Genomic DNA, 14740 nt, shown 5'->3' with positions numbered 1-14740 from the left:
TCGTGCGTGCTGAGCTCGGTGGAGCTGCAGGTCCTCACCAGCTCCTGCTTCAAGCTGCGCACCGTGCACAACATTCCCGTCACCAGCTACAAAGACGGTAGGAGGCAACCCGCTGCTCAGCGCGGCCCCCCCCCGCGTCCGCTTCTCCCCCCCCCCCCCCCCCCCCCCCCCCGCTTTGTCTGGCACCCGTGTGCCTCACTTCCGGTCCCCTGAGTCGAACACAAGGGCCTATTACAGTCCGCCAACGCAAGGAGACAATGATCTGAATGAGAGGGAGAGAGACAATAAGGGGAGAGAGAGATAGAGAGAGAGACAGAGAGAGCGAGCGAGCGAGAGAGACAATGACAGAGAAATAAAATGAGAGAGAGCGACAGTGAGAGAGAGAGAGAGAGAGAGTGGGAGAGCTGGCCCGAGAGCGATCTAGGCTACAATATGGTTCTGGTTTCCTTGTGGCTTTCCATCGGCCCCATGCCGTGGCCCCGCTGTGTGTTTCTGCGTGTGGATGCTGGACCCGGATCAGGCCCTGGGTGCGTTTGTTTTGTAGTGCCAGAGCCACTCCTCCACCACTGCTCCATCAACCCCCCCCCACGCCGTGCCCTTAGTTCTCCGCCAGGTGACATTAAAACCATCTGGATGACCTACTCTGAGATCGGCCCGCGAGGACACACAGGGCGGAGGAGAGGAAGAGGGGTACAAATGAATAGGATCACACACACGGACACGGACACACGGACACACACACACGGACACACGGACACACACACATGAACACACACACATGGATACACATACATACACACATGGATACACACACATGGACACATACACACACACACACACACATGGACACATGCACACAAATGTTTTGGGAGCGAAGGATGCGACGTACCGAGAGGGAAGCGTTCTCCGATCACTCAGGAGACACTTTGATGTTCTTCCTGTTTGGGTTTTCTGCTCTCGGTTTGAAGTACGGTTTATTTTCCCTTTCACATTAAAAAACAAAACCCTGCCGTTTTAACCATTCTCTTTGTCCCACTGATGGAGAGAGCGCTGGTGTCCAGGGGGGGGCCCCGCGGGCCCTGTCCTCCCTCCCTGAAGCCCCTCGGGCCCCTCTCCCGCTACGCCAGATATGCGAGATGAAAACAAGTCAAGTTCATTGTTAATTATTTTCCCTCTTCCCTCGGGGCAGCAGAGCGCCCAGTGTGGTTTAACAAAGCTTAGACCCCATGTCTTGCAATGTGTGTCCGTGTGTGTGTGTGTGTGTGTGTGTGTGTGTGTGTGTGTGTGTGTGTGTCCATGTGTATGTGCATGTGCAGCGATACACAAACACACCGTGTCATGAGATACAGGAGTGCAGCAGGGGCTGAAATGAAGACCAGCTGTCTGAAGAATGTGACTTGGGTCTTAGTTTTTTTTGCTTCTCATAGATTTAGACAATGGCTGGTGGAACGAGGGCCCCCCTGCTGCGGCCATTTTTAGTTGTTTTTTTGGGGGCCAATCTAAAAATATGCACTTCATACCCTTGATTGGGCTTGTATATCAGAGTGCATCATGGGGGTTTCTGGTTGGTGAAACACGCCAGAGAGTTGCAGTACTGTTAAATCCTAAATTATATTATCCTAAATGAACGTAAATATACTGTAACCTAAGCGAATCAACATTTTGTTGTGCCACACAACAGGGACACACCATGAAGACAAATCCTTTCATGATTAGTGAATAACTGTGGCCAAATCATTACTACCAATTATTCAATATGCTCACATAGTTCCGAAAGGGAGGCGGTGGTTGCGATGTGACTTCACTGTGTACAAGGCCAATAGCACGAGTTCTCGGTTGACCTCTCGCTCTGAGCTTTGGAGGCCGGTTGTTGAACGGTATTCGTCTTTCTACCTGAAGATCTTTGACGCCTTGTCGCCTCCTTCTCCCTTCTGCCGCTTTTCAAACACGGCGCACTGCCCCCTCAGGGTGGGGGCTCACTAGTGACCTGCCGATGAGCCCCAGAACAGACCCCGCTCAGAGGTTCACCTTTTGGTTGATTAACCAGGAAACGCCCAGGCTTCATGGGCCTCTAGCCTAATCCTGCAAAGGAGAATGGTCCTTCTTCTGTGTGTATAATGTGTACACACACACACACACACACACACACACACACACACACACATACACACACAGGTCTCCAGCCAGAGGTCCACATGTTATGTCTTGACAGATCTGATTGTTGACTTTCTCCAAGGCGGCCATATTTGTATCAACAAGAGCACTGCGACAGAGCCGCTTTTGATACTGGGAAGGCTCTAGTAGTTGATCCAATCTGACTTGGCGATTGGTTGTTCAAGGCAGCCAGCACAGAAGCCTATTGGACAAGATGATAAAGATATGGTTGACCTCGGTAGTGGGGGAACTCTGTTGGAGACCACCCGCTTGGCAAGGAATTAAGTTTTTTCCTGATGTTTAAAATTCTTCCCAGGCATGTGTCAAACGTGGATAGATCAATTCATGTGATTTTCTGTTCAGTTTGTGTAAGCATGTTTGGGTTGTCAAACCTCTTCCCCGTTCACTCGTTGAAATACCACTTATGGCCACTAATTGCATTCACTAATTGACTGTAAAAGAAAATAAAATCATGCTATTGTGTGGTTGAGTATTTCTTGAGCCACGCTTTGTAGTCAAACCAAACCCAGGCATCAGGTGGAGCTGACCTAATGCTGCTAATTGGTTCAACAGGACGTGTGCTTCCTGGCCCCAGAGAGGTCCCAGGTTCAACATGTTGCTTCTCTGTGTTGTGTTTCAGACGAGGAGACCCCCGGTCTCTATGGTTTCCTCCACGTGATCGTCCACTCGGCACAGGGCTTCAAGGAGTCTGCAAGTATGTACACCACGTCTTTCTCCAACCTCTTTCCCTCCCCGTCTCTCTCTCTCTCTCTCGCTGTATCACTTCCTCTGTCTCTCTCACGCTCAGTCTATCTATATTTCTGTCTTTCCTCCACTTTCTGAATCCGTCTCTCTTTATCCCACCCTCTCTCTCACTCGGTCTATCTCGGTCTATATATCTGTCTTCCCCCCCCTTTCTGTCTTCAACTCTTTCTTTCCTTCTTTCTCTCTCTTGCACACACACACACGCACACGCACTCACACTCCCCTGGTCACTCGCTGTTCTTGACACAATCGTCAGCTGCTGTTTTCTTCCACCATCATGGAGCCACACAACAGAAATTGTTCCACCAGAGGGAGGAGGGGGTACTGACACAGGCCCAGAGACCCAGGCACAGGACTGGGGGGAGCAGAGGAACCTGCAGCCAGCCAGGCATCCCTTGACTAATGCAGACTCGGTTTGCCAAGAAAAGTCCTAGTATACACACACACACACACACACACACACACAAAGCACAATGGGTAATGTGTGTGTGTGTGTGTGTGTTAGTGCGAGGACATTGGTTTGGCATGAACGTCCTCTAGGCTGGCTCTGGCGAATCGGCGGTGGACAGCTGGCACTAAACTACATCATGCACCCCGTTACACAATCACCCGTTGGAATATCTGAGTGAGAGACAAAGAGCGAGCGAGCGAGGGAGGGAGAGAGAAAGCAATGTGATTTCCCGAGTAACCACACAAGCGCCTTTTGGTTGAAGACAGCCAGGCGAGCAGCTTGAGCTTCCTGTGTAATGGATTGAAAAGCTATGGGCTCGGGAAGCCTTTGATCACCGACAGAGCGGAGAGGGCGCAAGAGGGCTTAAAAGTGATGGAAAAGTGAAAGTGTATGTTTGTGTTTTTGTAGTGTGTGTGTGTGTGTGTGTGTGTGTGTGTGTGTGTGTGTGTGTGTGTGTGTGTGTGTGTGTGTGTGTGTGTGTGTGTGTGTGTGTGTGTGTGTGTGTGTGTGTGTGTGACGGTTGAGGGGATGGACTGTCACAGTTTGAAGTTAGTGGTTACCATGGAGACAGCGGTACCCGTGGCCAGGTCGTGGCGGGCAGCGGAGCGCGAAGGGGGGTGTGTGTGTGTGTGTGTGTGTGTGTGTGTTGGTGACCTGAGGAGGATCAGGGGTTTCTCTGTTGAGGTGTCACTGGTCACATTGCGGGGACACACCAGTAGACCTGTGTGTCTCTGCCGTGGAACACCTGGCTGTAAAAGGGAATAGCTGTCATTTAGGGAAAAAAGAAAACGGTGAGGATATTGATACAGAGATATATCTATTTTGAACAATTGGATAAATGTTCCATTTTGCGCAGATATTTCTTATCCTTCTTTTAAATATCATTTAGTTTGATTTCATTTTATTTTTGGGATAAGTAAATGTTAATTTCGATAATAATATAAAATATAAATAATAGTAGTATATAGCACTAAACTAAATACAGTAATATATGCGCTTAGTGTTAAGTCACAGCTGTTGTACAGTGCGATTCAATGCCTGATTTTATCCCCAATTCCCAATTGTATATGAACAATACACTCGGGTGGTGTCTGCGTACATGTGTAACAGAATGTACTGTACATTTGTGCCACAAAATCAAATCACATCTTCATTAAGACGGCTGAAGGCGGCCGCCCTTAAACAGGGTTGTGATTGTGATCCCGACGAGGCGCTCCCAAAGAGACAACCCACTTGTTTGTCTCCTAAGCATAATTATATGAAGTGTATAAGAAAGTACTCTTGAGGCTGCGTCGCAAATCTGTCACATAGATCTCCAACCCCCAACCCTGGTAGAGAAGCAGTATTCCACCCAGGGCAAAGGAGCTAAAGTGGGTCACTGAGAGAGGGAGAGAAGGCTGGGAGCCTCGCATCTCCCATAGGACCCATGGAGTCGAACACACAGACGCACGCACACGCATGCACACACACACAATCATACAGGAAGGGTTACAATCATACCGCAGCGGTTAGAAACTGTTAAATATGTCAGATTTCAGCATTTTTCTCTGAACGAAGACATGAATATTGCCGATGTGGCTATCTGTATCTGAAGGAGAATGATTGAGACTTTGATGTGATTTGGTGGTTGAAGCAGGTTGGGACATTTTTCTCTGTGTGTGTGTGTGTGCGTGTGCGTGTGCGTGTGCATGTGCGTGTGTGTGCGTGGGAAGGCAGATGGAAGACCGCAAGAGCGACAGACATACAGACGGAGAGAAATAAATAATTGTCTAGGCTATGATTAGTCATGCACTTCATCAACCTCATGCTGTAAACACACTGCAGAAAATTAATCAAAGCAAAAATGATAACGTGAGCAGCAGACCAAACAACCAGCTTTATATTCTTATCACGCGACAATAAATTGAAAAAAACTCAGCCACCCTTAATGAACACCCTCCACACAAACCTCCAAACTAGCAGAGGATATGGGGGATTTGTTGGTAATCAACTCGGACTCAGGGAGTTTGTGACACTTTATTAAGATCCAAGTTGGACTCAAATGATCATTAATAATGAAACTACACATGGATGACACACACATGTCCACATGTCTGCGTGGCTCACAGTAGAATGTGTGTAACTCTAGCCTAGCGTGGGTACCAATCGGAAAATGCCACTGCGAAAAAATACAGACCTTCATTTTTCAAGTGTTATCATTTAAGAATAATTAGATTATACCATTCTCCCTCTTCTTTCTTCCTTCACGAAACCCACCACCAGGAATTCACTTTTTTTGTCGGCCACATATCTCTGTTCCCACATGTTTATAAATGATAAATAAAACCGTCTCAATAACAAAACGAGCCAACAGCGGCGGGCGTTCAAAGCCAAGAGATAAGGGATCCTACGCTGGTCTGCACACATCGTCCCTTAAGACACTGAGACGGGATTGTTGTGACGCTGGTTAAAGTGACTCGCCGCTGCACTCTGGCCCTGTCTGACCTGGCAGTTAACACGACCTCAGGCGTCCGTCCCCGCCCCGCCAACCCCCCCTCTCTCACACACACACACACACACACACACACACACACACACACACACACACACACACACACACACACACACACACACACACACACACACACACACACACACACACACACACACACACACACACACACACACAGCCGCCCAGACCAGAGGTGATTCCATTAGCCCCGTAAGCGTTTGAGGGGCTGGTCGCGCCTTCGCAGCCAATGGATGCACCTTATAATGTAGTTAGGGCTGGGGGGATTGACCTGCCAATAAATATGAGCTTCCCAGAGCTAATCCAAACAAATCCAGGCCTCTTCTCCGCCCCATTTCTCCAGGCCCCCATTGGCGCCGGTCCCAGGACACAAAAAGATCTCCCAAAAATATGCTCCCTCTCTCTCCCAGGCTCACAAATCTCAGGGCAGATGGCGCTGAGGGCTTGACTAAACAGACGCTCAGCCGCAGATCTCCATGCCCAGGTCCATGCATTAGAGAGATACATTAGAGATGGTTGCAGAGACGTCAACCTGTCCTGAATCTCCGCAGACTGAACCCAAACCCTCGGCATCCAGAGAATTGGAGAGGTTCTAAATCCTGATCGGGATAGCCCAACCCCGCCGGCCGCACTGTAAATTCCTCTAACTACAAAGCACATGACAGCTATAGGAGCCGCATGGTAGTCGTTATGGTTGGGGTTCGATTCACAGCCGAGATGTTTCCGGGTTAAATCCCTGAGCGACCTGCCTAACCCCCCCCCAGGAATCAGAGAGTGGCTGTACGTTAAACAGCCCCGCTAACTCACGGCGAGGAAGCATCTGTAGTTTCTCCATCCTACACATGGCTTCTTGCTCTGTTTGTTTGTTTGTTGAGGAATGTTTTTCCGGTTACCAATCAATCATCAGGCAGTAAATCTCTTCTCCCCCCCCACCCCCACACCTTACACACTTCCCCTTGTAAATGCATGTGTATGTATTTCCCATACGTACACATATGTGAATACTTCTCAGCTGAGTGAGTGTGCATACCGCCGCTGCTAATCTCTCTCTGGGCGAGAGTAGTCCAGGATACAGGGGGAAAACGAGCCGGGCCCAGATGGAGCGGGGATGCTGTGGCGTGTCATTATCCACTGTTCAACCCCTATGTAATTATCCCCCGCTACTTGCGTCCACGTTCCCGCTAGTCAGCCATAGTGTACCGTGAAGCTACATGAAGGCCTGGTCGCCTTTATGATGCTCAGGCGTGCACGTCTGTATGTATATGTGATCTGTTCTGACGTCGTGTGTGTGTGTGTGTGTGTGTGTGTGTGTGTGTGTGTGTGTGTGTGTGTGTGTGTGTGTGTGTGTGTGTGTGTGTGTGTGTGTGTGTGTGTGTGTGTGTGTGTGTGTGTGTGTGTGTGTGTGTGTGTGCCTGTGTATATATGTACATGCGCTTGTGTGTGTGTTTGTGAGCACACCTACATGTGCTTGCTTGCTTGTGTGTATGTACGTACATGCGCTTGCGTGTGTGTGTGTGTGTCCACACGCCTGTGTATGTGTGCATCCATTAGTGTGTCTGTGTGTGTGTGTGTGTGCACGCTTGAATGTGTGTACATGTGCTCGAATGTGTTTGAAACCACCACATAAACACAAGCAGGTCGTCCGGTCCTCTCTCTCAGTCAGGGGGGTTGGGCAGTACATCCATCCATCATTCTGTCAGAGTGGAGGGTTGGACCCCAGAGACCCGGGGCCCCGAGAACACAATCGCCCAGGCTGCACCATGTGGACGCATCATGGACCACAACAGGGCTGCTTGTCCTGCAGGACATGTGCCACAGCATTTAAATGAACACATTATTAGAGCTGGTGGAACTGTGTGTGTGTGTGTGTGTGTGTGTGTGTGTGTGTGTGTGTGTGTGTGTGTGTGTGTGTGTGTCTGTGTGTGTGTGTGTGTGTGTGTCTGTGTGTGTGTGTGTGGAGGCTGAAGGTCATACAGGCGATTGAGGTGGTGGACAGGACAAACCTGAATGTCAATACAGGCCGGGGATGCGTTTGTCCGCTGAACCGCGGTGGGATTGACTTTTCCGGGGGTATTGGTTATGAAGTATACAGTCATCGGAGATATGAATAGATCCATCAAAGATGTACATGGTTTCAACGAAGGGGATTGATCAATGGGGATCGATGAAAATAGTTGTACAGACTCATCACTGTCAGCCAGGAGAGGTTGTCATTATCATCAACAGACATGGATCATATAGCAGTATAATATGCCTGGAGGTTATATGTGAAAGTAAGTTCATCGTGGTTCTGAGATCTTGACACATAGTGTCCAGCGCATTGATTTGTCTCATAGGCGAGATGTTGGGATAGGCCTAGGCGCAAGACTTTGAAGAATTAAAGTGCTTGGAGTTTTGGGGAATTAGTGATGCCCTTTTTGTCACAGCCGGCAATGAGCTCAAAGCAAACTAGGATTCCTCTTGAAGTCTTGTTTTTTCTCATTTATATTCTTGTGTATGCAAATGCAAAAAAATAATCTCTTCTGAAGAAAACTCAAATCCATATCTAGGGATGCACAAAAACACTTCTAAACTACACTTTGATGTCATTCAAGTTCACTTGTCTGAGATTGTCTGAGAATAACAAGAGTTTCTTCAGCGTTGTGTGTATAAAACAAAGCGATTACACAACTCTCACACGCTGGGTGACACGGGGAGGGAGTCGCATTGTATCTTCCATCTGCTGATTGCGCTGTGTGATGTAACGCTGCCCTCGGTGGGCGTCTGTGTCTCCCCAGATCTCTACTGCACGCTCGAGGTGGACTCCTACGGCTACTTTGTGAGCAAGGCCAAGACCCGGGTGTTCCGAGATACCACGGAGCCAACGTGGAACGAGGTCAGACGAGAACGCCACGTTTTGATCTTGTTATTGCGCCTGTATTTGTTCAGCCTTATAATCATCATGTATCAAGGAGAGAGGGGGTGTTTTATCTCAACCAATCAGCATATTTTGACTACATTGAGTCTCTTCTTGCATCTACATTTTTCTTTTTAGGTAACAGGCTAATAATGTCTGATTCATGAGCTAATGATATGGAAATAATCTGGGCCTTTTACGGCAAACTGGTGCCATGTTGCTCCATCCATCCTTTCTCCTCCTCCTCCTCCTCCTCCTCCTCCTCACCACCACCACCGCTCTGTCCCCCTGCAGGAGTTTGAGATCGAGCTGGAGGGCTCCCAGTGCCTCCGGATCCTGTGCTACGAGACGTGCTACGACAAGAGCAAGATCAACAAGGACGACAACGAGATCGTGGACAAGATCATGGGCAAGGGCCAGGTCCAGGTGAGCGAGAGGGAGAGGCCCCGTGGGCCCTCACACCCCCAGCGGCTCCACTGTGTTTTCATCACGGATCAAACGGACCATCACCGAAGGACGCGGGCCAGGCGGGCCGCCGTCATTACGTCTATGTTTAGCTGCGTCTGCAGAAAGGCTTCTGTGTTATTTAAGGAGAATTCACCTCGCCTGCACATGTGACTCATGGTAATTGCTTGTCGAGCCCACATGGAGTGGTTTCCTTGTGGTGGCTTCTGACAACACGGCAGGGCTCGGCCGTCTGCAGGAGACGGGGCCTGACGTTAGGGGGTTACCGCCCGTTCTTATATGGTGAGCAACGTCCTCATAAAAAGTCCCCTTTTTGGAGACTGTGGCTGTGGCTAAAAATAAGTGAACGCACATAGCCTCTCTCGTCAATCTGTCGTGGCGGAATGAAGAACCAGTGCCTTTCCAATTTTCGGTTCATCTGATGTCATTTGCTCAAGTCCTCTCAGTCTGCTATTTTGGTCGTTTGAAGCCGTTTTACCCTCAAGATCAGTGTTTCCCAACCGCCTCCTGAGCTCCGCCTCCTCAGTCTGGGTCAGCTTGCGTTGCCCTGACCATGAATTAAAGCGCCTGCAGTTTATTTCTGTGTATTTCCCCGTCGAGTCATGCCCTTTAGTCACAGCCAGAGCTGAACTCCTAGCGGCAGCATCCTCGTGAACTTTTTACTTCCCTCTGCGCCATTTTTGTTTCTCCTGTTTGCAAATGCATACCCCCCCCCCCCCCCCCCCCCCCACTGGGAGGAGAATAATGATACAACAGATTTGAAATGAGTCAAATGCTTTCTGGCTGAGTGTTTGCTGTTTGTTGTTGTTGTTTGTTGTTGTGCTGCTCCCTGCATTGGAATGACGTCTTGCATAGGAGAGAGGCAGGTGTCTGGTCCCCATGGGAGTAGAAAACTCCTCTCAAACAACCTGAGAGAGACAGAGAGAGAGAGAGAGAAAGTGGGGCAAGATTGGATTACTTAGCCGTCCTTATTTATTTATTTGTATTATTATAAAAAAAAAAAATTCAAAGAAAGTCAGGCGTCAAACAAAGGAAACGCTTTGTAGTACGTACCTTTCTTCAGTCCCCGACCCTGAAGTTTCTGGTGTGTGCGCGTGCCTGCATCGTGTGTGTGTGCGTGCGTGCGTGTGTGGAAAAAGCAAAACAAACAAAGCAAAGAGGTATTTTGCTACAGGAACCCCGGACCGCGTGCTGCTGCTGCTGCTGCGTCTCCCTTGGCTGACGCTGGCTCTTTGCCCTGGGACTGGCAGGCTTCCTCCAGGGAGGACCCGGGGTCACCTTCTGCTTCCACTCACTCCGGAGCTCCGTGAGGCAGAGAGCTTAAGTGTGTTCGGGGGTTCTGGCTGCGGAGAGAGCTTTGGTTGTTTTGTGGAGAGAGTGTGGATTGCATTCACCCACGACCCCCCCCCCCCAACTAACTCCCCAACTCCCTCAGTGATCTCTTAACCGGGGTATCAGCTAGCTCAATGCGTAGCCGCTGAGGAATGTATGGATATGTTAGCGCACTTGGCTCTGCAGCGTTCCTGGCTGTAGAGCGGGGATGTACTCGAGGCATCGTTGCATCACCAGAGTGCCTATCGGGACGCGTTGCCTTGCCGTTGCACAGTGCGGTCGAACAAGCAAAACGTTTTCAGTGCTTCACGGGTGGGTTCAGGCCAGGGATGCAAATAAAGCTTGCATCATGATTTGCTCATAAAATCAAAGTTGTCGTGATATAAACATCATACTTATATAAATAATATGTATTGTAAGAAACGGGTTACACTTTGTTGACTTGTTATAGTTGCAAGTCCATTAATGTCTTTTTAATATTTGTAAATAAGCCATTCTCTCTTCAAAATGTTCAGGAGATGATGAGCACCACTAAGTGAACTGTAACTGACCTCAAGTTACCCGCTAACCTCATTAAAAGGTTAATTAAATAATGAACAACTCTTCTTCGCTGCGTCGCCAAAACCAACCTAACGTTCCCGCAAAGTCCCGTCTCCCCTCCTGTCTGTGGTTCAACATGCAGGCTTTTATCTCGCCTGGGTTAATTGAGTTGGCGCCCACCTTTTTAAGATTAGCCCGGCTTACCAGAGAGCACCCAGAATGCCCGCTGCGGGCTCACGCATGTGCTTGAATGTGATTTGCTCCTTTTATTTCCCTGGCTCTTGTCGAGAACGAGTGGGCAGCCCGATCAAGCCTTCCGGCTTAATAAGACGTAATAATTACAGTGCGCCTGCGGAGGGTAATGCCGTGCACCCACGCTCACGGGCAGGGCTGCCAGGCAGAGACAGGGCTCTGCCGCTGGCTCTTCTGGTTGTTGTTGCTGCTGCTGCTGGGAACATCCACTCCCAGCCAACAATAACCATCGACCAAGAAACAAACAAGGCACACGCACGTGGACACGCATGCAGGCACGCCGCTTGCTGGCTCACACACACACACGTGCTCGTGTACTTATGAACACACACACACGTACATGCACACGCACAAAACCGTGCACAAACATTCACACACAAAAAACCGTGCATGTGCGCACAAACATGCACACACACACACACACATACACACACACCACATGTTATGTAGCTTGGTTTGTTGAGGGGAAAAAATGAGATTTGAGAGGAATTAAAATGAAGAGAATGTATTTTTCACGGTGGCTTTGTGTGGTGATCTTGTGTTTTCATTTGCATCTGTCTGTGCGTGTCCACTCTATAAGGCGGATGCGTTCCTCGGCTGTGGGGACGTCGGTTTGTCGCTCTGTAGCTCCTCATCACAGAGACCGTCGGGTCGGTTCGTGGTTGTTTGATGGAATGTTTGATTGATTGATTGTTTAGGCGGCCCTGTATCCGGAGGCACTCTGGAACCAATATCTCAAGGAGTTGAGGGAGAGAGGAACGCAAAGTGGAATTCAAGACATGATTTCAAAGTGATTCATCTTAAATGCAAAACTCATAAGCACCATTTCCAACGGATCACAGAGCCACATGGCAATAAATAACGAAACAACATCCAATTCGTGCAAAAAATCAATCACTTGTTAATCGCCTGCACTTGCAGCGAGTACTGAAACATGTTTCAATACATATCGAACAACAATCAAAGTGTGCACATATTAAAGTTGTGCCAAAGTTGTGCCAATCCTCCATCTCCTCCGGTGGTTTTAGGTTTCCTCTGCACGTCTCGGTCCCAGCGACAGGGCTCCACTGCAGCGCCGCGGCCTCTGGAGCTGCCCTGCACTCCTCTGCTGGTCGGGCCTGTGGGCTGGGAAGGAGCATGGGATGTTTGGCTTAGCTCCCCAGAGACCCTCTCATTTATTTAACAAGCCCTTGAAATACCAAATGACCTTAAATGGGCATGGCAGACTGGAAGGCAGTCTTTTCTGTTGATGTTGTTCTGGCCCCCATGGTTGGTGCTCCACTCTGCTCACAGGAGAAAGCTGATATCCAAGCAGGGTCCAGTTCCGAGGTGTTGAGACCTGTGAGTTGCGCCACATTGTTGGATGGCGGTCGGGGCCCGTCTTGTAATGCTTTCGATGCGGGCTCGACGTCAACATGTTTGTTTAACGTGAACGTCGTGGCACTTAGTCCAACAGAATGTTTGGCAGTGTGAAGATAAAACGAGGATCGTTGTTGACATTCTCATTCCGTCTGTGTTCTGTTTTTAAACGGTCCTTCCAAGTATTGCATTTGCCCGCTTCATGGGAGCTTAGCCCAGGCAGCTGTTTCTTTTTCGGTTTGCTCTGGTGTGTGCGTGTGCGCGTGTGTGTGTGCGCGCGCGCGCTCCACATATATCACACACGTGAACATGCCCACCGAGAGGAAGAGGCACATAAGCAGAATCATTGGAGGTGTACTGCTGGAAGGCGAGGGGGATAAAGGTCACCCTCTCCAACCTCATCCCCTCAGGAGATGACCTCTGACCTCTGAGAGTCACTTCACTAATCCCACAGTACGAGTCTCTCACCCTGACCAACACCAATGGATTCTTCTCACAGCGCCACGGATGCTCAATCGCAATCATCACTCAAACGACGTCCGTTGAACGCGTCCTCTGCCGCCGCGGTCGCCGCCGGCGTTTAGCAGAGTATCAGTTTTTACACGAGGCGTGACCTAAATGACCCGACGATCGACCCGACAACAAGACCCTCGCACTGTTATTATTGACACTGTTTGGGCTCCGGGACAGGCAGTAGACTTTAAAACCACGTCCAACACGACCCCCCCCCGAGCCACGGTCCTCCCTACCCCGGTGCTCACAAACACAATCACCAGAGCGACGTCTCGGGGGTGGGGGGGGGGGTGGGGGGGAGCAGCCAGAGCCGGCTGTGTTTTGTGTCGGGCATGGCGGACGAGAACACTGTCCCAGCGAGGCTGGCAGTGATGCTCGCAGAACGAATCGCCTGGCACAACACAACACAACACCTCACATCTCTCCTGACGTCAGGCGCTATGGGGGTGCTGCTCTGCCGTGACCCCGACGTGACCCCCCCCCCCCCGGCCGTGGTGGAGTACTTGTCGTCTTCTGTATGGGCGTTACGCAACGACGGGCGGTTGCGCACCCTCCTCTTGATTCGTGCTCCTGAAATGCATCTCCCTCAGCGGCTGACGCTTTCATCTGCGTCACCCGACTACAGACCCCCCCCCCGGCCACCCCCAACCCATCCCCCCCCCCCCACCGCAGAATCTCAGACTTTCACTTCATGCTCTTTCATTCCTCACACTCTCCCTTATCTTATCTGGGCGTGCGAGATTGTCTTTCATGCACCTTACCGGAACACTTTGTCTTACCTTCAAGGTATATAACTGTGTAGGAGGATTTTCTTTTCTCTCTCTCTCTCTCTCTCTCTCTCTCTCTCTCTCTCTCTCTCTCTCTCTCTCTCTCTCTCTCTCACTCTCTCTCTCTCTCTCTCTCTCTCTCTCTCTCTCTCTCTCTCTCTCTCCCGCCCTCTCTCTCACTCTTGCTATCTCTCTCTCTCTCGCCCCCCCCCCCCGCCCACCACCACCTTCCTCCTCCTCTCATACTCAGGGTTTGCTTTATTTCATTTATTTATTTGATTTGATTCATTATTTAGCATTGAGTCATTTAGCTTTTTTTTCCCAAAGCGAGAACAGCCAACACAGTGACCACACACAGTGAAGTCAGACTGGTGGCAGATCGAGGAGCAGGTGGGGGGTGAGGCCTGAGGAGCAGGTTGGGGGTGAGGCCTGAGGAGCAGGTGGGGGGTGAGGCCACCAGGCTCCAGCATAGGCCCAGGACGACGGGGCCTTGAACCCAGTACCAAGTCTCACTGATTAAAAAAAAAAAAATAGATTTGACCGACAACTTTTCATCAAAGGCTTCTTACCTTAAGTGCATGCATTTGTGGCCCCGGTGGAAGCGGAGGGCCCGGCCCCCAGCCCCGTTAATGCCCTGGCTCTTTCCAGTTGAGGGAAACCGGACCGCTTTTATTTGTGGAAGGGGGGTCGTAGGACCGCTGTCAACGCCGCGCAAGTGTGGTGGTCGGGGGGGGGAT

At 50.0% G+C, this 14740-nt stretch overlaps 1 protein-coding gene across 2 annotated transcripts in view; it reads left to right on the top strand.

Moving 5' to 3' along the window:
* abr (ABR activator of RhoGEF and GTPase) overlaps window positions 1-14740 on the top strand; it is a 105583-nt gene that overhangs the window by 59020 nt on the left and 31823 nt on the right. For both annotated transcript variants that reach the window (XM_084474457.1, XM_084474458.1), the window contains 4 exons: window positions 1-97; window positions 2795-2869; window positions 8657-8754; window positions 9070-9201. The exon at window positions 1-97 is cut by the window's left edge and continues 8 nt beyond it. In XM_084474457.1, coding sequence (XP_084330583.1) covers window positions 1-97; window positions 2795-2869; window positions 8657-8754; window positions 9070-9201 — 402 coding nt within the window. The remainder of the gene's footprint in view (window positions 98-2794; window positions 2870-8656; window positions 8755-9069; window positions 9202-14740) is intronic.

The sequence above is a fragment of the Micromesistius poutassou genome (genome assembly GCF_964030765.1).
Source record: "Micromesistius poutassou genome assembly, chromosome: 10".
NCBI classification, from domain to species: domain Eukaryota; kingdom Metazoa; phylum Chordata; class Actinopteri; order Gadiformes; family Gadidae; genus Micromesistius; species Micromesistius poutassou.
This window is presented reverse-complemented; position numbering and strand designations above follow the sequence as displayed.